A 24188-nucleotide genomic window follows, 5' to 3' on the forward strand; every position below is an offset into this window, starting at 1 on the left:
CAATTAAAAGAGCTCCAACAGACACAGCAAACCCAGGAGATGGGTTAAACAGATAGCACAAGTTGACTATTAACAAGGTCAGTTCAATCATAGAATCCCTAACAGTGTGGAAACAGGTCCTTCGGCCCAACAAGTCTACATCGAACCTCAGAGCATTCCATCCAGACCCATCCCTATAACCCACCTAATCTACACATCCCTGAACACTATTGGCAATTTAGCTTGGCCAATTCACCTAACCTTTGGACTGTGGGAGGAAACCAGAGCACCTGGAGGAAACCCACGCAGACACGGGGAGAATGTGCAAACTCCACACAGACAGTTGCCCAAAAGTGGAATTGAACCCTGGTTCCTGGCGCTGTGAGGCCGCAGCGCTAACCACTGAGCCACCGTGCTGCCCCAGCCAGTTCCTGGCAATTGGTTCTGCCAAGTCTGGAAGAGACTCTACATTCAAGCAGATAGCAGATGTTGAATCATAATTGAGGCCTTGGGGAAAAAAATAATTATTCTATCAGGGCAGGACCAGAGACGAAATTGTCTTTTGAACTAAGTTTTCTGCAGAAGGCTTTAACTGCTGCTGACACAACATGAAGATTTGAAAGTTTCCTACCTAATCTCCCATGCCAGCTTTCGGAAACCAAAAGAGTAGAAAGCTAATTAGAAGTATTACGACCCGTACTAAAGTGAACTGAAGAGGTGACTCTGATCAAAACTTCCAGAACAGCAATCAGTGAGTCCACATCTATGCCTGTGAAACAACGCATTGTGAAAATCATTTAAGTAATCTGGTCAGTTTTGTTATTTTTTTCTATTTATCTCTTAACTACGTTTCTTTGTGAGCCTGTCTTTTGTGTGATTGGGGACTGAGGAAAAATGTTTCAGGTTTAAAGCATAGGCATTAATTTAATTGGTCATTTAAACATTTCTCTGCTAAAGTCATTGCATATTTAATAAATTGCTAAATTTGTGTTTAGAGATACAAGACCGGTGTCTGGAATTAATTTTTCTTAAAGTCTGGGATTAGTTTGTTCAAAATTTTAATTAGGAATCATTGGATTAGGTATTGAGGGTCTTCAGAGGTTTTACTGTTTTGTGAAGATAGGTAGAAAGGTTGACTTGGTTTGGCTGTCTGTCTCCATGTCATGTTATGGAGGTGCCAATGTTGGACTGGGGTGGACAAGGTCAGAAATCACACAACACCAGGTTATAGTCCAACAGGGATATTTTAAAACACAAGCTTTCAGAGCTTCAGTCCTTCTTAGGACTGAGGCTCCAAAAGCTTGTGTTTTCTAATAAACCTGTTGGACTATAACCTGGTGTCGTGTGATTTCTGACCTAGTCCGTGTCATGACACATTAAAGATAAGTAAAAATCCTGTGGAGCTCAAAGTTACTGTAAAAAAGCTGTTGCAATCTTTAGTTGGAGAAATGGTGTGCCACAACTGCAGGTAACAATAGAACAAGCTACATCAGAGCATTTCACTCAGGAATGATTTGCTTTGTAGAGCAAAGCTACTACAAGCGCTGCTCCTCTGCTAAGTACAGATAAGTTTAATTTTGTCTGTATGTAGTGATGTGGGGTAATTGCCAGTTTGATTTCACAGCATTCCTGTGATGGGAGAGAATTCCCACTGTGTCATGTCTGAAGAAATTGTTGGCAGGAGGTAAATGGCTGCCAGCACAAATATAGATGGCAGAAGTAATTGAGAATAGCAAAAATGACTATAAAAGCTACCCAAACCAAACAGAATATGATAACGGCAAATCACAGCACTGCAGATACTTCTCATAAGTTGCCTCGTTTTTATACCTGCAAAACCCTAAAGCATTCTTTTTGTAGGTGAGAATATGAAATATTGTGGAAATATGGTGGAAAAGGTCAGAAAAGTAATGTGTCATCATGTCATTATCAGCTCATTTGTATTTACCCATCCAAACCATTGGGAGCCTGATAGGTTTTTAGGTATTAACAGATCAAAGGGATTGGGGAAAAAGTGAGAATATGGCATCGAGGTTGAGGATCAGCCATAATCATGTTCAATGGGGGAGCAGGATGCAAGAGTCAAATGGCCTACACTTGTAATTAGTTTGTGTACACTATCCAGTGGTGAATGCCTGTTTAACAGACAACTCCTTTTGAAATTGGTTTCAAGCTGTGATGCATTTACAGGAAGGCAAAAAAAGCAGGGTAAAAGACTGATAAAGAATCACATAAGATACTGACGTTCTCCCATCTCTGGGGCAGACCAAGTACGAATCAAAAAATCCCTCATGTAGAAACCTTCACAGTGCAGAGATTGCACTGTTCAGAGGCTTATTTTCCAGGGTGAAAGGTCTATTGTAAGAGAACACAGTCTCAAGGTGAGAGGAGGAAAGTTTAGGGGAGAGGTGAGGAGAAAATCTTTCACATAGAAACTGGTGGGTGCCTGGAATGCACTGCCAGTGGAGTTGTTGGAAACAGGCATGTTACCAACATTTTAGGCTGATCTTGATAGACACATGAACAGGAGACAAACAGAGGGACTGAATCCACTCATGAGCAATAAGTAGCAAGTCTAAACAGGGATTAAGAATTGGCGCAGGTTTGTTGGGCCGAAGGCCTGTCCCTGTGCTGTACTGCATTGTACACTAGGCTGAACAGTGAAAGCTTCAGGAAACATATATGTCACTGTCACATGCTTCAGTGGAGGTATGAAACAAACATTCTCAGATGAAGTTCATCAACTGATCACATGGCTGGAAAGTCTCTTTTGTATTGTGTGTATGTGTGTGTGTGTGTGTGTATATTTGGGAGGGGGGCGGTTTGCGGGAGGAGGATAGACCTTTCAGCACAGTTTAAAAAGATACAATATTATGCTCAATGTAGACACATGGATTTAGAGACTCCTAGTGTTTGTAAAATTAAAAATAGACTTGACGGGATCAGTTGACCTTGTTCTTTGCTGCTAAGGTACATAGAATTCCTAAGGTTCAAAAGATAGTTGGTGTGTCTGGGCAAGACTTTAACATAGAAACAGAGTTTAGGACATTCCTTCAGAAGTCATCACAATGTCACAGACCTCTGCTGTGGAATAACGGCTGCCCTTATCCAAATACAGAAACTGATTCACAATGGACCCCCAGACCTTCTGGTTGCAGAGAAGAATTCCAAAGAATGGGGACATGAAAGAAGCTATTCTATCACAATGATGGGTGAATAGGTGAAATTCAGTCCTTATTGTATGTCAATGACCAATTTATCACAGACCATTTGTAAAGACAATGAAAGATGACATGATTACATGACAGAAACCAGTTTTGTGATAAGAAGCACTTAAGATACATCATGGAAGCATCAGAAGAGCGAGTGAAAAGTTTCCTGATCAGCAAGAAAAAACACAAAGCTGCCTAAAGTCCATCAGGAAAATGAAAATTTGGGCTGGTTTTCACCAACCTTTATGAAGAAATAAACTAGAATTTTGTGACAGGATTTCAACCTGAGCTCGACCAGTGAAGCCAGAGAAACATTTGACCGTAAACTGTTGCAAACTTGTCATTTTCAGCTTTGAGATTGTATTTCTTCAGTAGATCAAAAAGATATCATTAACTTTTAATGTTGCGAGTTTTCATCTTGAAAGAAGCAAGGAATTTTTGGACTTTGAAGACTTCAGTGTATGCTACCTTTTTACTCGTAATTAGAACATTTTCTTTGCATCTGTGTGAGTGAATGCTGGTTACAAATATATTTCAGGTGTTGAGTGATATCCACTTCATTAAAGGATTATAAGAAAACATTGTATTTTTCTACTCTAAATAATCATGACTCTGTCAGAGTTTAAAACATTTTTGCTCTCCAATAACACATTTATCTTCAGTCCACTGAGAGGTAGAGAAAGGGAGGACCATCCTGTCTGTCCTATATTTGGAACAATGCAGAGAAAAGTTGTATTCTAATGGTTACTTCTAGCTGAACCAATTGTTAAAAGCAGTCTGGCTTTCAAGAATAAAGGTAACCTGGAGGTTCTTGTGGTACAGTGGTAGCGCCTCTACCTCTGAACTTAGACACCCAGGTTCAAGTTCTACCTGCCCAGTGATATGTACTAGCATTTCTGAAAAGGTTGGTTAGAAAATAGATACATTTTTAAAAAGGTACTCAATTTTTTTTTATTAACTCATGAGACTTGGGCATTGCTGGCTGACCAGCGTTTATTCCCCATTCTGAGTAGCTCTTGAGAAGGTGGTGGTGAGCTGTCTTCTTGAACAGCTGTAGTCCACGTGTTGCAGGGTCCGTTATGGAACGCCCTTAGGGAGGGAATTTCAGGATTTTGAACCAGCGGCATTGAAAGAACAGTGGTATATTTCCAAATCAGGATGGTGATGGCTTGGAGAAGGACTTGCAGGTGGTGGCGTTCCTGTTTATCTGCTGCCCTTGTCCTTCTGGACAAAAGTGGACATGGATTGGGGAAGAGCAGTTTTAGGATCTTCAGTGAATTTCTGCAGTGCATATTGTAGATAGTAAGTGCTGCTGCTATGAGCATTGGTGGAGGAAGGAGTGAGTGCTTGTGGATGTGGTGCCAATGAAGTTGCTTTGTACTGGATGATGTCAAGCTTCTTGACTGTTGTTGAAGCTGTACCCATCCAGGCAAGTTGGGAGTATTTTATCACACTCCCAATTTGTGCCTTGTAGTTGGCGGACAGGCTTTGGGATGTCAGGAGGTGCGTTACTCACCACAGTATCCCTAGCCTCTGACCTGCTCTTGTAGCCATTGCATTTATGTGATGAGTTCATTTGAGTTTCTGGTCAATGGTAACCTCCAGGAGATTGAATTAGTTGGGTGGATTCGATGAGGGTAACACCACTGAATGTCAAGGAGGGTGGTTAGATTGTTCTTTTATTGGAGATGGTCATAGCCTGGCATTTGTATGGTGTGCAAACTACTAACCACTTGTCAGACAAAGCATAAATGGTGTCCAGGCATTTGAAATAGACTGCTTCAGTATCTGATGAGTCGTGAATGGTGCTGAACATTTTACAATCTTTGGCAAACATCCCCACTTCTAACTTTATGATGAAAGGATGGTCATTGAAGAAGCACCTGAAGACGTTTGGGCCTACTTCACCACCCTGGCGAACTCCTGCAGAGATGACTGATCTCCAACAACCACAACCATCTTCCTATGTGCCAGGTATGACGCCAAGCGGTGGAGAGTTTACCCCCAGTAGCCATTCCACTTTTGCTAGGGCTCCTTGATGCTATAGTCAGTCGAATGCAGCCTTGATGTCAAGGCTGTCACTCTCACCTCACCTCTGAATTCAGCTCTTTTGCCAAGTTTGAACCAAGGCTGTAATGAAGTCAGGAGCTGAGTAGCGGAATCTAAACTGGGCGTCACTGAGCAGGTTATTGCTGAGCACTTGACAGCACTGTTGATGACACTTTCTATCACTTTGTTGATCATCAAGAGTAGACTGATGTGATGGTTATTGGCTGGGTTGGATTTGTCCTGCTTTTTTATATGCGGACAATTTTCCACATTGTCCAGTAGATACAGGCAATGTTGTAACTGTACTGGAACAGCACGGCTAGGAAAGCGGCAAGTTCTGGAGCACATGTCTTCAGTACTATTGCCGGAATGTTGTGAGGGCCTGCAGTCTTTGCAGTATCCAGTGTCTCCAACCGTTTCTTGAGATCATGTAGAGTGAATCGAATTGGCTGAAGACTGGTATCAGTAATGCTGAGGACCATTGGAGAAGGCCAAGATGGATCATCCACTTGGAAATTCTGGCTGAAGATTGCTAAGAATGCTTAAGCCTTATCTTTTGCACTGATGTGTTGGGTTCTTCTATCATTGAGGATAGGGATATATGTGGAACCTCCTCCTCCACTGAGTTGTTTAATTGTCTACCACGATTCACGACTTGATGTGACAGGACTGCAGAGCTCAGATCTGATCCGTTGGTTATGGGATCACTTTGCTCTGTCCATCACTTGCTGCTTACATTGTTTGGCACGCCAGTAGGTCCTATTTGGTTGACACCTCATCTTCAGGTATGTCTGGTGCTGCTCCTGGGATGCCCTCCTGCACTCTCCACTGAACCAGCAATGAACAATAAAGGAATTAAGGGATACGGTGAGAACACGGGTAAGTGGATCTGAGTCCACGAAAGGGTCAGCCATGATCTTGTTGATCGGCGGAGCAGGCTCGAAGGGCCAGACAGCCTACTCCTGCTCCTAGTTCTTATGTTCTTATGATCCCCTGGACTGATGATAATGGTTGAGTGGGGGGGAGTGGGGAGAGAGAGGTGGAAGGGGGGATTGGGATGTGCCAGGCTATGTGCCAGACTATTGTGCTAGAGTACAATTCTGCTGTTATTGGTAGCCGAGAGCACCTCATTGAGGCCCATTCTTGAATTGCTAGATTTTTTTGAAGTCCGTCCTGTTTAGCACTGTGGTAGAGGGTATTCTCAATCTGAAGGAAAGTCACTGACTCCACAAGAACTGTGTGGCAGTCACGAACAACTACTGTCATGGACTGCAGATGGCACTTGGTAAGGATGAGGTCAAGTATGTTTTTCCCTCTTATTGGTTGCCTCACCATCTGCTGTAGACTGAGTCTAGCAGTTATATCCCTTAGGACCCAACTAGCTCTATCAGTAGTGCTACTGCTGAGCCATTCTCGCTAGTGGACATTGAAATTCCCCACCCACAGGACATTTTGCTCCATTGCCACTCTCAGTGCTTCTTTCAAGTGTTGTACAATATGGAGTAGTATGGATTCATCAGTGGAGGGAGGATGGTGCATGGTGATCAGCAGGAGATTTCCTTGCCAATGTTTAACCTGAAGGCATGAGGCTTCATGGGGTCCAGAGTCAATGTTGAGGGCTCCCGGAGCAACTACCTCCCGACTGTGTACCACTGTGATGCTACCTTTGCTGGGTCTGTCCTGCCGGTGGGACAGGACATATCTAGGGATGGTGATGGTGGTGTCTGGGACATGGTCTGTAAGGTATGATTCCATGAGTGTGACTATGTCAGGCTGTTGCTTGACTAGTCTGTGAGACAGCTCTCCCAACAGCTCCCAGATGTTAGTAAGGAAGACTTTGCAGGGTTGACAGGGTTATTTCTGCTGTTGTCATTTCCGGTGCCTAGACCAATGGTCCGTTTGCTTTCATTCCTTTGTTGAGACATCATAACAGTTGTTAGAATTGAGTGAATTGGGTGGCCATTTCAGAGGGCAGCTGAGAGTAAACAACATTGATGAGAGTCTAGAGTCATATGTAGGCTAGACCTGGTGAGGATTGAAGATTTCTTGCCCAGAAGGACATTAGTAAGCCAGATGGGTTTTTCGACAATCAACAATGATTTCATGGTCATCAGAAGATTCTTAAGTCCAGATTTTTTTTATTGAATTCAAATTCCACCAACTGGTGGGATTGGAACCCAGCTCCCCAGAACATTAGCTGAGTTTCTGGATGAATAGTCTAAGCAATAATACTACTTGGCCATCACCTCCCCGAAAATCATATTTTCCAGAGTTTATGGATTCCATTGTATTCTGATGGCAAAAGAAAATCCATACAAATAACATCTAGGAGTGCAACAAGTTCTGGAACACAAGTCTTCAGTACTATTGCAGGAACGTTGTCAGCAACAACATCATGGGCTCTTATCTTATTCAGCAGCCTCCTGTGTGGCACCTTGTCAAAGGCCTTCTGGGCATCCAGATAGATCACATCCACTGGCTCTCCTTTGTCTAAATTGCCCACTACCTCCTCAAAGAATACTAACAGATTTGTCAAGCATGCCCTCCACTTGAAGCCGTGCTGCTCAACACTATTTTACCATGCACTTCCTAGTATTAAACAATTTCATCCTTAATAATGGAATTTAAAACTTTACCAATAACTGAAATCAGGCTAATCGACCTATAGTTTCCTATCTTCTGCCTCCCTCCCTTTTTAATTAGGAGTGTAACATTAGCCCTTTTCCACCCCTATAGGACCCTTCCTGACTCTAGCGATTCTTGAAAGATCACCACCAATGCTTCTGCAATCTCCTCAGTAATTTCCTTTCAACACTTGGGTGTAGTCCATTTGGTCTGGGGTGTTTATCTACCTTCAGACCTTTCAGCTTCTCCAGTACATTCTCCTTCGTGATGGCCACTACACTCACCTCTACTCCCTGACTCTCCTGAAGTTCTGGTATGCTGCTGGCTGCCTTCCACTGTGAAGACTGATGCAAAGTACCTATTCAGTTCCTCTGCTATTTCTTTGTTCCCCATTACTACTTCTCCAGCCTCATTTTCCAATGGCCCATTGTCCACTCCTGCCTCTCTCCTACCTTTTAGATATCCAAAAAAACCCAACAATCTTATTTTACTTTTACTGGCTAGCTTTCCCTCACTTTTCACCTTCTCCCCACTTATTGCTTGGTTCCCTGACTTCCCTTGTCAGCCATGGTTGCTTCATCCTCCCCTTCGTATGTTTCTTCTTCCTTGTGATGAATTTCTGCTGTATCTCCTGAACTACACCCAGAAACTCCTGCCATTGCTGCTCCACTGTTTCCCTGCTCGGTTTCCCATGCTATCAACTCTGGCCGGCTTCTCCCAAAACAATCTGATGTCTTGTAGTTTACCTTTATACAACTGTAATACCATTACAAGTGATTCCAGCTTCTCCCTCTCAAACTGAAACATCTGTTCCTAGGGGTCTACAAGAAAAAAACCCTCACCAAGAAAAGAAATGCTCGTGCCTATGTGTCAAAAGGACTTTCAGAACGTCTTAACAGGGAATTTGATGTTCCTCTGAATCACAGGATGAAGAAATACAATAGAATACAGGTGACATTTGAAACAATCATATAAATGGAAGGAAAGTAATAAATCAGGTCAGAATTTGTATTCAACACGCCATCAAGAACTGACCGTACACCCTGAAATCCCACAAAAAGCATAATGCTTTAACACCATTATTCAGATATATTCCATAAAGCTGGCTCTCTTGATATCACCTCCTTAACTGTAGCATTGCTGTTCATCGTCCACAGTTATAGCCATAACGTTGCCTTTTATTTTGAGATGATAAGGCTATGTACAATGAATTCTTTCTGTCTGGCTACTAAAAGAACAAAACTTACATGGCATAACAATCAGGCTGATGGGCTCTTTCTGTGCAATTGTTCTCGTTTGGGAAAAGTGTGCAAAACAAAGGTAGTCTTCCCGGCTATCAGATGACTGGACATTTGAAAAGTAAAGATCTCCATTAAGCCCCTGGGAAGCTCTGCTGTTTTGTTGTATGCGCTGTATCTCTGAAAATTAAAACAACTTTCATGAAACAATAAAATTTGTTTAAACTGGTGATTTGTTAACACACTTTTGCAATTTCATTTCTACCATTCATAAAAGCCATTAATTTCATCCCAACAATTGATGGTACAATTGTAATAATAATGTCAATGATTTACAAAAATTAATAACACTAATTTTCATAACGGTAGCTAGATCTAACTTTCCAATTCACAATTATTCATATAGATCAAGAGAAGTGCTGTTTATTCTGATAACTGGTTATGCAGTTAAAAGGAAATTTAACGAAAGCAAGAACAAAATAAGGCCAATTTGTTGATTAATCACATCTCTCTGGTGTGCTAAATATCATAGCATGGAACCTCAAATTGCAAAACTTCCATGATTCTCTAAGTACAACCACCACTATTTACAGGGACCATGTCAGTGGTACATACAATTTGCCTATCATTACTGGTGGATGTTGAGACCAGAAAGGTACGTCACCAACTTTATTTTTAACATGAAACAGGAAATCACACTTTCTGTGCAACTGTCTGTCCAAATAATTACCATATGCTTCCAGAATCTCATCACTCAAGCAATCCTAATACAATGAAATATGAACAGCTGGAGACTAGACTTTGAGTTCAGCATAGCCTTTTAAATCACAGCATTCGAATCAGAGATCTGTCCCTTATTCAATTTAGTTTCCTTGGGATCTCTAACATCTAACCTCATGCTTTACAGTAATTCAGTATTACTGACACAAAGCAATAATTCACGACATCTTTCTTTTCATTTACAATGTCAGCACTGTCAGTTTTCAAGATGTCTACATACCTCTTAGCTATATTGTTTTTCCTAACATAGTTGTAGAAGATGCGTGTTGATCTTGATACCAATGCATTTTTTTTTTACTTCTTTTCATAGTTCTTATTTTCTATATTGTCACCTTTTCAGTTTCTTTATATTTCTTCAATTAACCAGACCTGTGTTAATTTTTGCATTTTTGTGCTCGGTGTTTGCATTTTTATTTATTTTGTATTGTCTCTCAGTTTGATTTAGTTTGCCTAAATAATGTATATGATGTGCCTCTGCTACTTAATATTTTAAATGCTCCAAATGAGTCTATCAAATCAATGTAATTTCAGAGTGACAGCTGTTACAACAGAAGAATTGTAAAATTAAAATTGATTTTATTCCCCAACCTTTTCATTTACATTTTAGTTATTTTGTTTGCTATCGGTGAAAATTTCATAATCAGAAACAAAAAGCCTATTGAGGCTGAAGAAGGCATCAACAGATGCAATAATGACCGAATTTAACAATTTAGTTAAACAGCTGGCTGGTATGTGCTGTCATAAATGTGTAAGAAATGGCACTTACTGCTGGTCATCCAATAAATATTTAATGGAGGTGGCCCACTGGGAGGATTGCATGGTAATACTACAGCATCTCCCTCCTCAACTTCAAAATGTTTTGTACTCTCTTTTGGAAATCTGGGGATAGCTGGAAAAAAAAACAAAGGCGTTAGTCATAATATGTACAGTCACTAGAAATGGAAAATGTTAATTTCAAGGATTAAATAAGGCAATGAGGGCACAAGCCAGACAGACAATCTCAGTTAAATGAATTAGATGCCTGGTCAAGGTCAGTAAATGTCAAATTTCTTATTTCATTAACTGTATCATGATGCTCACACACTACTCAATGTGTCACACCCACAGTCGTCGCCTACCAACAATCTCCATCAATCATGATTCTATCATGACTGTAATCTAATACTTGTAGCTTTACATTGTCCTCACATACTTGACACTGCTGTAAGTCTCACAGGCTCATCTCACAGACCGTATGCACCGCCAACTAATTCAGTCTGGACAGTTGCATCATCTGAACACATTACACCTCACTTAGTAGCACATTTTCCTCACTCTTTCGGGGTAGGTTGGCACATAATTGCAGGCATTGGTCGTCACGCAGCCAGGACCAGGCAAAAATGCATGTTCACACTCTAGTGGAGAAAACCATTCCCAGCGAGTGGTCATCACTGACACTATGGCTAATAAGAACACAAGAACATAAGAAATAGGAGCAGGAGTAAGCCACCTGGCCCGTTGAGCCTGCTCTGCCATTCAACAAGATTGTGGTTGATCTTTTTGTCGACTCAGTTCCACTTACCCGTCCACTCTCTATAACCTTTAATTCCTTTACTGTTCAAAAACCTACCTTTGCCTTAAAAACATTGAACAAGATAGCCTTGCTTCATTGGGCAGGGAATTCCACAGATTCACAACTCTTTAGGTGAAGAAGTTCCTCCTCAACTCAGTCCTAAATCTGCTCCCCCTTATTTTGAGGCTATGCCCCCGAGTTCTAGTTTTACCTGCCAGTGGAAACAACCTTCCTGATTCTAAGTTCTCTATTGCCTCCATAATTTTATGTGTTTCTATAAGATCCTTTCTCATTCTTCTAAACTCCATTGAGTATAGTTCCAGTCTACCCAATCTGTCCCCATGAGGCAACCATCTCAACTCCAGAATCAACCTGCTCTGCACACTTTCCAGTGACTTACTTTCTCAAGTAAGGAGACCAAAACTGTACACAGTACAAGTATACCCAGAACCTTCTGCACAGCAGCATGCTGCAATTTTTCACCATTTAAATAATAGTAGGACTAAAACAAGTAGAAATGATTATACACTGATAGTTAATCTTCCTAACATCCCAGTTCTCCCACCTCGTTCAATTTCATCTGATCTAGAAACTACAAATGCTACCAAGTTCGCTTACACCCCCAACTCTTCCCTGAACACAACGCTCCTGTGCTCTCTTTCTCCACTTGTATATATTTATACTGCAACTAGGCAAGTAGTGGAGATGAAAAAACGTTATTCACCATCATGTTCACAACCACTAGGTCAGAGGGTAGGTTAGAACTGCAATGTGGGCATAAATTGCCTCCAGGCAAGGAAGAAAGCAATTGTCGCACAGATGCCAGGTCACCAGGAGGCAAGAGCAAACCTGAGTTCTACTAAGACAGATTTAAATGAGCACTTTGCAAGGACAGGGCATAGTATGTCAGAGGCTGGATACTGAGTGGAAGGCACTCATCTCCTGACTCCCCAAAGGCTTCCCAGAAATTACAAGGTATAAAGAGTATTATGAAACATTGTGCACTTGTTTGGATGATTGCCAACACTGCCATCCATGAAAATGTGCCCTTTTGATTAGCACTCCACTGTAAATGTTTACATGCTTATAAGCTGCCACACTGCAGTGCACTGATGTACTGAAGCAACTCACCAATGTTCCTTCGCCAGTACCTCTTAAATGTACAACTTCTAACATGTATGAGAACAAGGGAAGTTGGTGCATGGGAGTCTCACCTACCTGCAGGTTACCCTCCAGGGTCATACGCCATGCCATGCTTTCACCATCACTGCATCAAATCTGGGCATTCCCTACCTAATAGTGCTGTAAGGACACTTTGGCACAGACTACAACGGTTCAAAACACTCGCTCAAAAACATACCATTCAGGGCCATTAGACATGGGCAATAAATACTGTCCTTGTCAATGAAAACCACTTCACAATGCACAACTTAAAACAAAAATTGGGAACACTCATCTTTACCTACTGTTAAATCCAGGTGTGAATGAGTTAGAGATGGACTGCAGTCAGCTTTGATTAAAAAAAAATCTCACCCAACCACAGTGACTGAAAGTCCTAAGCATATTTACCCATGAACGTTGAAGCTGCCATGGTATAATTCAAAGAATCATGGGGAATTTACCCTGTATCCCAGCCAATCCTGGAGTCTCATTGACTGTAAAATGGGCAATAATACAGAAAATCCACTGCATTGTGCATAAAATGCTTTAGAAATTTCAGAGACCTTAAGTCACTCCAAATGTAGGTCTTTTTGTTGTATTTTTCCCATCACTGCTTCAAATGTCATGTGGAAACAAACTCCTCAGTTCCAAATTAGACAGTCACATAAATGTCCAGCTCAGCACCCTCAGTCCAACTCAACCCTTCCTATGACTTTTAAATGTTGTGAATTGTACCAGGCTCCACCACTTCCTCTGGCAGCACCCTTTGCACGAAGAAGTTGCCCCTTAGGTCCCTTTTAAATCTTTCTCCTCTCACCTTAAACCTATGGCCCCTAGTTTTGGATTCCCCAACCCTGTTGTGAAACCTCAAAGGGTTCAAAGGAGATTTACAAGGCTGTCACCCAGGTTAGAGGGTTTGAGCTATGGAGAGAGGCTGAATAGGCTGGGCTATTTTCCCTGGAGCATCAGAGGCTGAGAGGGTGACATTATCGAAGTTTATAAAATCCTGAGAGACATGGATAGGGTAAGAATTGCTGAGGTAATTCTGAACTTGTCATATGTTTCCATTGCACAAGGGAAAAAAAAGTCAAGTATTGAAATACACCAAGAATTAAGATTGCATCAATAGCATGTTTGCAATCGATGCTTTCATCATTCAGACACTATTTAAATTCATCACAAGGCGTTATTTCTTTACCACTTACCACTGGGAAAAAGAAAGAACTTTTAGAAAGTCTAATCCATTTTCCAGTGATTGTGAGGAACAGGACATGCTTCCCCGCTACTTGGTATTATGGGTACAATTAAAGAGATTGCAAGTCCATCTGGTGAGGGAACTGGGGAAGAAAATTATTAAGAAGCTTAATGTGGGCCAGTAGTTCTTCTGCAGTTAAAGTGCAAGCATTTTGTTCCAGAACAGGACAGTTTTCTGGCTGGCTGAACAACTTGATGCAGTGGGCCAGAATAGAAAAGTATTCAATTTTCCATTATAGTCTCTCAACTTGATGAACAGAAACAATCACCTAAAAATGCAAAGAAAGAATTTGGCACCAAAAAAATACATTATACAACTAAAGTGGGAACATTTATCGGAGACATTCTGTGTACTAGTATGGTAGAAACATTTCCTTAAATAGAAAAATATGCGCTTTGTTTGGTTCAAGACTTAATCAAAGCACATGCCATTCCAAGTGTAATATTATCAGCTCAAATTCAGAACTACCTGTGTTCAAAGTCCATACTGGAATACATAATCAAGCTGACAGTTCAATACGAAGGGGAAGGTTGCACTGTTGGAACACAGTATTTTGAAATTAATGCTCTGTCTGCCTGTTTATAAGAGTGAGAAACAGTGGACAGTGAAGAAGATTATGTCAAAGTAGAATGGGACCTGGACCAGATGGGCCGATGAGTGGCAGATGGAGTTAATTTAGATAAATGTGAGCTGTTACATTTTGGTAAGGCAAATCAGGGCAGGACTTATACACTTAATAGTAGGGTCCTGGGGAGTGTTGCTGAACAAAGAGACCTTGGAGTGCAGGTTCATAATTCCTTGCAGGTGGAGTCGCAGGTAGACAAGGACGTGAAAAAAGTGTTTGGTATATTTGTCTTCATTGGTCAGTGCATTTACAGGAAATAAAAACCGCAAGAACTGCAGACGCTGTAAATCAGGAACAAAATCAGAAGTTGCTAGAAAAGCTCAGTGGGTCTGGCAGCATCTGTGAAGAAAAATCAGAGTTCACATTTCAGGTCCAGTGAGGACCCGAAACATTAACTCTGATCTTTCTGCACAGATGCTGCCAGACCCACTGAGCTTTTCAGCAAATTCTGTTTTTGTTCATTGAGTATAGGAGCTGGGATGTCATGTTAAGGCTGTACACTACAATGGGAAAGATATTGTTAAAACTGAAAAGGTGCAGAAAATATTTGCAAGGATGTTGCCGGGGATGGATGGTTTGAGCTATCGGGAGAGGCTGAATCAGCTGGGACAATTTCCCCGGAGCGTCTGAGGCTGAGTGGTGACCACATAGAGGTTTATAAAATCATGAGGAGCATGGATTGGGTGAACAGCCAAGGTCTTTTGCCCAGGGTAGGGGAGTGCAAAACCAGAGGGTATAGGTTGAAGGTGAGAGGGGAAAGATTTAAAAAGGATCCAACAGGCAACTTTTTCATGCAGAGGGTGGTGTGTGTATGGAATGAGCTGCCAGAGGAGGTGGTGGAGGCTGATAAAATAGCAACATTTAAAAGGCATCTGGATACGTACATGAATAGGAAGGGTTTAGAGGGATGTGGGCCAAATGCTGTCAAATGGGGCTAGATTAATTTAGGATATCTGGTCAGCTTGGACAAGTTGAACTGAAGGAAACAACAACCAAAAGAACTGCGGATGCTGTAAATCAGGAACAAAAACAAAGTTGCTGGAAAAGCTCAGCAGGTCTGGCAGCAACTGTGAAGGAGCAAACAGAGTTAACGTTTCGGGTCCGGTGACCCTTCCTCAGAACTGAAGGGTCTGTTTCCGTGCTGTATATCTCTATGACTTTATGATAAGTTAAGTATTTGCATCCGACTGCAAAAGTACTTGTCCAATAATATTAAAATGCCAGATCAAACATACCTAAGTCACCTCAAATTAGATTAAAAATGTAATTTTGTACCCTGCAGGGTGTTTGCCAACATTAAACACTTCTTGTTAAAAAACCTATTCATGAATAGATAGAATATATTGTCCTTCTGGTATCAAGCAGCGTAGATATTATTTCCTAGTTATATCCTTCGGAGCAGTATTTGTAAAATTTTTGTGGAGATTCATAATTCAGATGTATTTCTCAAATACTTAGCGTCGCATCAGGTTAGATGCACGTCAAGACAACACGTTGTCAGACTTTTAGGCAGACGCAATGACATCACCTCACTCCCCACCTTATTCATAGGTGAATTGATGTGGTGAAAAGAAACCACAACTTGACCAGGTTGCTCCATAGCCACTGGACTCTTAATTGGCTCAAGTGGGACCTTCCCCACAGCCTGTCTCACCTCCCATCCGGGAGGATGTCTTGCCTTTCAGGACTGGATGGTCAATCAAATCTCACAATCACTGTTGAGTCTGGGACCTTCCAGAAGGAGCAGCATTGAGCTGCACATAAAGGGAAGCCCTGGGCAGACTGGCTGGACTTGCTGAGGAGTAGGGGTGATGCGGGGGCATGCAGATTTAGCAGACGGACTGGGGCATGTGGGTTGGCAGACGACTGAGGGAGGATCGACAATAGGCTGCAGGTGCCCAAATCAATGGCACTACCCTCCCACCTCCATAGCCCGGCAACAAGAGTGCCAACATGTAGCTTTAGCACCTGACAGTCCAGATAAATTCCCAGAAGTAGCATGAGGATGCCGTAAATTGGCTGTTAATTGACCACACAAGGGCATCAGTTTGCGTACAGATGAGATGATTTTCTGATGCCTCCACTGTCATGAGTAAAATTCCGTCAGGGATGGATAGGTAACAGGTATCCTACCGCCATTATGATGCCCCATTTTCAGCCCCTGTCCTAGACCCATTAACCTCACCTGTGGGGTGAGGGGGATCTGTTATTCATAACATTCCAACTGTTTCTTGCTCTTGAGCTACCCAATTCATCTCATACCTCTGCTTTCTCAATCTATCACTGTGCAAATGAAATGAATTATAGAGCTAGAAATGAAAACTGAATTCATTTTCTGCCGCAAAATTTAATTCCAATCAATTGCTCATCTGACACCAAGTTATTAGTATACATTTCAAAACTAAACTTGAACTTAAATGCATCAGGAGAAGCAATATGGATTGAGAACTTGCCTTGATATGTACCTTGTGACATGGACATCCTTATGAGAGAAGCTTTAGATTAATGTGTATCCTTACACCATCAACTTAATGCAGGTAATCATCCATACTCTACTGTAAACAACAGTGGATTATATAAATTTGGAGCCAACACAGGCCTGGCAGATCTGAGTTATGTTGGCAACTCTCACAGCATTCATTGATGAAAACAAAAACACACACACACAATTATAAAAAGCCTTTCAGCATGAAGAGAAAATCACTGCTAAGATTAAAAATATCCAACATTTGGTTTAGAACACTCCTGAATGGTCCGTAAAGATGTTATTTAATGTAGAAACAAAAGGTTATTCATTGATGTGTATTCTGAGATACAACTAGCACTTTATTTTGACATTTCAAACTGAATCAAAATTACACTATACTTTTGAATGTATGTACTGAAATATTGCACATAGAATCGACACATCTAGTGAACAACGAACCCTTGAAACATTTGAAGATCTTTGTAAAAGTAATTCCATCCAAACATATGAAAAAAACTGGCAGAAGGAGGCCATAAGGCCCTTCGAGCCTGCTCTGCCATTTAATAAGATCATGGCAGATCTGATTATAAACTCAAATCCATATTCCCACCTCCCCCAATAATGTTTCGCACACCTCTCCCTTAAGAATATCCAAAGACTCTGGTCCGACTGCCTTTTCAGTAAGAGTGTTTTAAAGACTCTGAGAAATAAATTCACCTCATCTCTATTTTCAATGAGCAAGCACTTATTTTTAAACAACGATCTCTAGTTCTCAATTCTCCCCTAAGAGAAAACATCCTCTCCACACATACCCTGCCAAGACCGCTCAGGATATTATCAACTCAGATTAGTTAATTAAGATCTTATTCTTCTGAGTTCCTCAAGCCACAAACCTGACATGTCCAATCTTCTGTCATAAGACACCCATCTATTCCAAGCATTAGTCTGATAAATCTTCACAGAATTGTTTCCAACACATTTACATCCTGTTTTAAATAAGGTGATGAATACTGTGCATAGTACTCCACATGTGGTCTTATTAATGCACAAAGTATAACCCCACTAACCTTAGTATTCAATTCCCCTTATAATAACTTTTTACATTTAGAAGAATGAGAATTAGTGTCACATTACAAAAGAACAGGAGTACAGTGAAAAATCTATAATGTTGCCAACACAGCACCATCTTAAGAACAAAGCACCTCAGTACAAATCTTAGGTACAAAAGATAGAGAAAATAAAGAAAAAAGTTACGCAACATTACAGATATACACACTATAGGGGAATAGGAAATAAAGATAAAACAATAGACATTACAGGCTTTCTATAAGGTCTTCCACGTGGTCTGACTGGGTGCCAGCAGTTCCCAAACAGGAGCCATCTTTGCTCTGGACAACTGGCAGATGAGGAAAAGACAGTAAAAAAAAACACAAAGGGGACAAAAAATAGAACAAACAAGAAAAGGAACGGACAGAGCGAACGAGCTCCTGTAAGAGCCAGTTAGAGCATCCTACTCCGCCGCCATCTTGAATCAAAGATAACTTTGCTCCAGATTTCTGGGAAAGTTTCAGCACAATTTTATGCACAAGAGTGACACTGCCGCATTCTTTTCAAAGAAAATTTGCGTGTAACTGATTTACATTTGTTTATTGTTGAAACAGCATTGCACACTGATTTCTTGGACAGTTCATGTATTTTCCAAGATATATTCATTAAATGCTTCTGCAGTTTATTTACAGTTCTCTGTACCCCCACAACACAAGGGTTTACTGACACAGTGTTCTCTAGATCTAACCAAATCACCTTTAGTCTAAATGCATCCAAAACCTTTTGACCCACATTCACCCTTAACATGTTCAGAAGAATTAAACCACATGAATTGTTTTTTTTAAATGGTTGCAGCAATGCTGTGAATAATAATTGATGTAGAGAGGGGCAAACAATGTTGAAAACGGTATACGCAACAGAAGACAGCATCCCTTTGCTATTGTCACTAATTATGCTGTTGCATTTACACTTACTTTATGCCAGATTTTTACGTTCCAAAAAAAGAACAGAAACAAAATTAGCACAAGCTCCATGGACAAGATTGCCAAGGAAAGCAGAGGAGGTTTGGCTGACTTCTACACAAATATCATCCAGGATGCTCAGGGACTTGTGTTTTCAAAATTGTTTACATCAGCTCCTTTTTTTGCTGGATGGCAATATTGAGCACATATCAGGCATACATGGTAAATGAACAATTTACACAAGTGGCTTATTTTTGTGGGGAGGGGCCATTTAGCATAAGCAGGTACTTTGAAAGATTCCAAATCAAGTGAAAGGGAAGATGTTGTTTGCTTGATGTGGATTGAACAAACTCTTCCCATTGGTCAATTCAACTTGACCGAGGTTCAGAAAACCTAGGTCAAGATGTGCAAAATTGAACCAGGAGAATCTTTCTTTTCAATCGGGATTCCGTTGGACTGTAACCACCAAACCCTGGTTTCCCAGATTGATTCCTTCTGCTTCTTTAGCTAAGATTATCCTGATCATTGGCACATTCCCTAGGATTCAAAATGAATGGAATAAATCGATCAATTAGCTAAACTTATTTATTGTTCACAGTGCCCAGGAATACCACAGATCTGCGTGATGCAGAAGTCACAGTAACAAGTTTACCCTAGCTGACTTTATGTTCCAAATTTCTTTCACTTGACATGTTATTTCAATCCAAAAGCACATCACTTACATGTTGCTGAGAAGGTTTCATATGCAAATAAAGTGCATATAGGCTGGCAACAGACATGCTAAACAACTCCTTCAACTGTCAGATTTTCATGAAGTAACTGAAAGTAAACAACTGAAATTATGAAGAATTTACCTGCAGTAATAAAAACAATTTCTTCAGATATTGCTACCCCCAGATCATTGCTGGCAAAACAACGATATTTTCCCTGAAAACTCTTCAAATTTCCGTTGCTGTTTTTGATGGTGAATGTTCCTGAGTTTGTGGTTGTGGTCACTCGGGGATCCTGGGATGGATCGTATTCTTTGCCATTCTTAGTCCAGGTAAAGCTAAAAAACAAAATATTTCCGGAATTATCCAACATATAGGATACCTTGTCTTCCCAAATTTCAAATTCATCCGTTTAACACTCAGAAAAGATTTTCCACAGAGCAAAGAGGATTTATTAAATTGGTGAAGCTCCAATGAAATTTGTATTTCATTAACTTGGTTTCTGCTTATGCTTTCTAGTGCTAAAGTAGCATGGATAGAATAAATAAAACTCTCAAAAACCAGAGTTATCCTCATTTCCATTGAAACTAAATGTATGAAAATAACACAATTTGAAAATAATTTGAGTGAAAATTGCATCAAAATATGGGTGAACCAAAGAATAAAAGCAGAAACATACGGACATTTTCATGTCCTCAAAGGATAAAAAGGACACTCTTTTTTTGCGTCTGCCAATATATAAATATGTAGTTTGGGGTAGGAATGAAGCATTTGTCCCCTCAAACTTGCTCCAATCTTTATTAAGATCATGGCTGATCCAAATATAACCAAGATGTTTTAACATACTAAACATTTGTGTGAAAAGTGCAATACTTTATTACCATGGTAATAACTGAAAAATATGAAGAACAAAGTTTTAAATGAGCGCTTCATTGAAAACTAACATAAAAATTTTACACTCCTTCGTGTTGCTTGGTCTGTTATCACTACTTCCAATCATTGTTGATTAAACCACAGCCAAAAATACAAACCACCAACATGATAGGCTTTGATCCAGAAGCAGTACGTGTATTTGAAAGGAACTTTTCAGAGTTTGCAGCGATTGTAAAGGGATTTATTATTTTTTTGTGGAGGAAGAAATACAGGCACAGGTGACCTGGTTACCCTTGACTTTGAAGTGATACTGACAACATGGATTTAAAATGTGGAGAGTGTGTGGCATTCAGACAAAGGGCTAGAGTGAGGGGGCAGTGAGTAAAGCAAGACAAAGAGTTGGATTCCTAATTGGTCAGAAAATAGAGGTTTCTACTATGATTTCTTTCACCTCCAAATGGTTGTGCCTAGAATCAGCAATGTCACGTGAAGGTAACAATAGATTGGGCACAGCCACATTGACATGACTGATAGAAGCGAAGTATCTAAATGGTCCCAAAAGCCGTGAGCTGTTATGTGGAAGATTGCAAGGGAAGAACCCTGTTCACTCAAAAGCGTCTCTCTGCAAAGAGTCAGCTAAGGGCTTGAGAAAAGAAGACTAGAATTCCATCCAATATCATCAAAGCTGGAAAGAGTTTTGCGGCTGTAACTATTAACAGTCTGGTGGAGTTGATTGTTTGGAGAAGCCACAAGGTCTGTCCATTGCATCAACAATTCCAAGTTGAACTTAAGTATTGCACAATTTACAATGATTCTGATCAAGTTACAAAAAGTGAATTATTCTTCTGTAATTTCTTCATTTGCTTCTTTTATGACTCACAGAACTCAACAGGGATAGTAACACGATTAGTACCTGCCCTCCAGGAAAACCTGGACAGTTTATCCTTCCCTAACTGATTCACCTGGAAGACAATTATTTTACCTTAGTGCAAACAGATTCAAACTCCTGACTTTTAGTGATATTGCTTTCTGCTCTAATGTTAATGATTCATGGTGAGATGCAGCTCAAACTCTGGTAGCTCTGTAGATGTCCTGTGGATATTAACGGTACAGAACAATGGCAGCAGAAAAACAAAGCCTGTTTGCCGTCATTTGGAATTTTCATGGAATTCTTCATTGTAACTACGGGCTGAGAACTGTGCATCCAGCACCTGCTCTGCCACTCAACCAGGAAATTTGTGAATAATTGATTTATGTTCATTTTATTTTGAAACATTCTTTTAAATTTGTACATATTAGCACTGTTTCCAAAACAGATTCATTGAAAACTGTTACAAGCCATTTACAACAGTTTCATCACTGTAGAAATTCCCAGTCCATGGTTGAGTCTTCTGTATTTATGCAAACAATAGATTTATGACCCAAAATTTAGGCGCAGAATGATCTAAAGACATATTTGGAGATATTTTTGGACTTTGAGGGTAATTTTCTTCTGCTTACTTTTTTCAAAATTTCTGACTGAGACTTATACAATACTTAGCCAAAACTGTGTTAATCTCTGTGCATCTGTAATGTTTTTGAATATCTGGCCTCACAATTTATTTACTAGGGCTAAGGAGCTGGAAAGGGCTTTCCAATTGATGCCCTGTTTAATCTCAGAAGAAGAAAGGCAGCAGCAGAAACAGGAGATTCAACTTGAGGCACTAACACAGGAGGCAGTTTCGATATCACTTTTGACAGTACTGTGCATACATTTATTTCATATTGCTGGTTTATATTCTTGAGGAAGAAAATTGCCTTTACCAGAAATTTCAGTCTGAGTTTCCAATGACAAGATCAACGAGCAAACTGACATAAATCCTGGCATAACTTTACTCTAAGTGCAAACCAATAAATGCAGAGCCAAATATAAGATATATGAATTGAGGAAAACTATATTGTTTTGAGATGGCGGTTTAATCTGTTGCACCTTTCTCGCACAGAGAGCAGCATCAGCCTGTTTCGTATGAATAATGTTTCTCATTCATCTCAAATTTCCAATTTCTTGCTAATCTCTGTCTTACTGTTCATCTTCCATCATTTTATGATTGATTTTCTTCTTCCTGTTGCAATCATTTTTCTGCCACCATTTGTGTATCTTTCTTATTTGCTCATTTTTGTAGCAATTTTTTCCCTACATCTCGCTCTTAAATGTTGTTTAATCCTTTAGAATAGACTGTTAACCAGGATCTGATGCTTTCATTTTTGTTCCTCACAGCTACAGTTGTACAGTAATGGAACAGTTACATTCAATATTAAGCACTTTACTAAGTTGGGAGAGGGCTATTACAGAACATGTACCTATCTGTTGCTATTTTTAAAGTGACAGGAAGGGAGAAGAAATATAATGTTTATGACTGACTGCTGATCAAGAATGGACAATAAAACTGAATTTGCTTGAAGAGATTTTGTCATAAAAATGCATTAAGGCATTGCTTTAGTTATTCTGTTGTTTCATACTGAGTGTGAAATCTAATCACTTTACATGCTACCAAATCTTACTCGTACATAGGTAGGACAATTTTTTAGGCCTCATAGGCATGCACCAGATGCAAAGATTTTAGGAAGAAAAACTATTTGGCAAAATAGACAAATTTGCTCACCAGTAATTCAGTGATCTAAATGAAAGGCATGACACAAATCAGCACTGGAAACACTTACTTCGGTGCCGGATTTCCTCTGGCTTCACACTTGATAATGAAATCGTCTGTTGGATATACAACATGCCTCTTAGGCGAGTGGACGGTTATAGTTGGAGGTTGCTGAACTGGAAGAATATTGTCAAGTTTACAATGAGTTAGGTCACCACAATGAAACAAAAAGCTCAAGCAAAGTTCAAAATAAGTTAACCAGTCCCGTTAACAGTCAGATAATTCCTCCATAAAGGCGTATACGATCTGAATTCAAATACCACATGCATAATTGACATTTTTGAGGTTAAGTTGCAGAAGCATTCATGGCCCAATCATGGTAATGAAGTTTTAATGAGTATTGTTGCTAATCCATTTTCCAGAGTTATCATTTATAGATGGGCAAAAATAATTTGAAACTGCTGCATGTAATGTCATGGTTGTAATTCCCTTAATTTATCCCTTTACAGTGCTTTAAAAAAAGACCAATTCCTCGGTTTACTCTTAAAACCAAAGATTATGGTAAGAAAGATTCATGAGAATGTTTCATTTTAATGTCTAATCATGGTGATCCTAATAATACTTGTAGCATGAAACACCAAAGTAGTTTATTACAGAGATACTTGAAGAGACATCAATAGACACTTGAAGAGACAACAATAGATCAATCAATAGAAATGCTACGTTTGGCCTAGTATGAAAATTAAAGCCATCCTTTTTACAAGAGCAACACTACACCGACTCCCACAGCTACCTAGAATACTCCTCCTCCCACCCACCTTCCTGCAAAAATGCTATCCCCTATTCCCAATTCCTTCGCCTCCGCCGCATCTGCTCCCAGGATGAGGCATTCCACTCCCGTACATCTCAGTTGTCCTCGTTTTTCAAGGACCGTAACTTCCCCTCCTCGGTGGTCGAGAACGCCCTCAACCGTGTCTCCCACATCTCCCGCACCTCATCCCTCACACCCCGTCCACGCAATAA

General features: G+C 40.3%; 1 protein-coding gene across 1 annotated transcript in view; it reads right to left on the reverse strand.

Moving 5' to 3' along the window:
- Positions 1–24188, reverse strand: part of chl1b (cell adhesion molecule L1-like b) — an 809671-nt gene that overhangs the window by 443707 nt on the left and 341776 nt on the right. Inside the window, exons 6-9 of the mRNA XM_048606742.1 lie at positions 23236–23341; positions 19807–20000; positions 10650–10772; positions 9113–9283 (exon numbers count right to left, since the gene is read on the reverse strand). Of these exons, the coding sequence (XP_048462699.1) occupies positions 9113–9283; positions 10650–10772; positions 19807–20000; positions 23236–23341 (594 nt within the window). The remainder of the gene's footprint in view (positions 1–9112; positions 9284–10649; positions 10773–19806; positions 20001–23235; positions 23342–24188) is intronic.

The sequence above is a fragment of the Rhincodon typus genome, chromosome 16, assembly GCF_021869965.1.
Source record: "Rhincodon typus isolate 14 chromosome 16, sRhiTyp1.1, whole genome shotgun sequence".
In the NCBI taxonomy this organism is placed as follows: Eukaryota; Metazoa; Chordata; class Chondrichthyes; order Orectolobiformes; family Rhincodontidae; genus Rhincodon; species Rhincodon typus.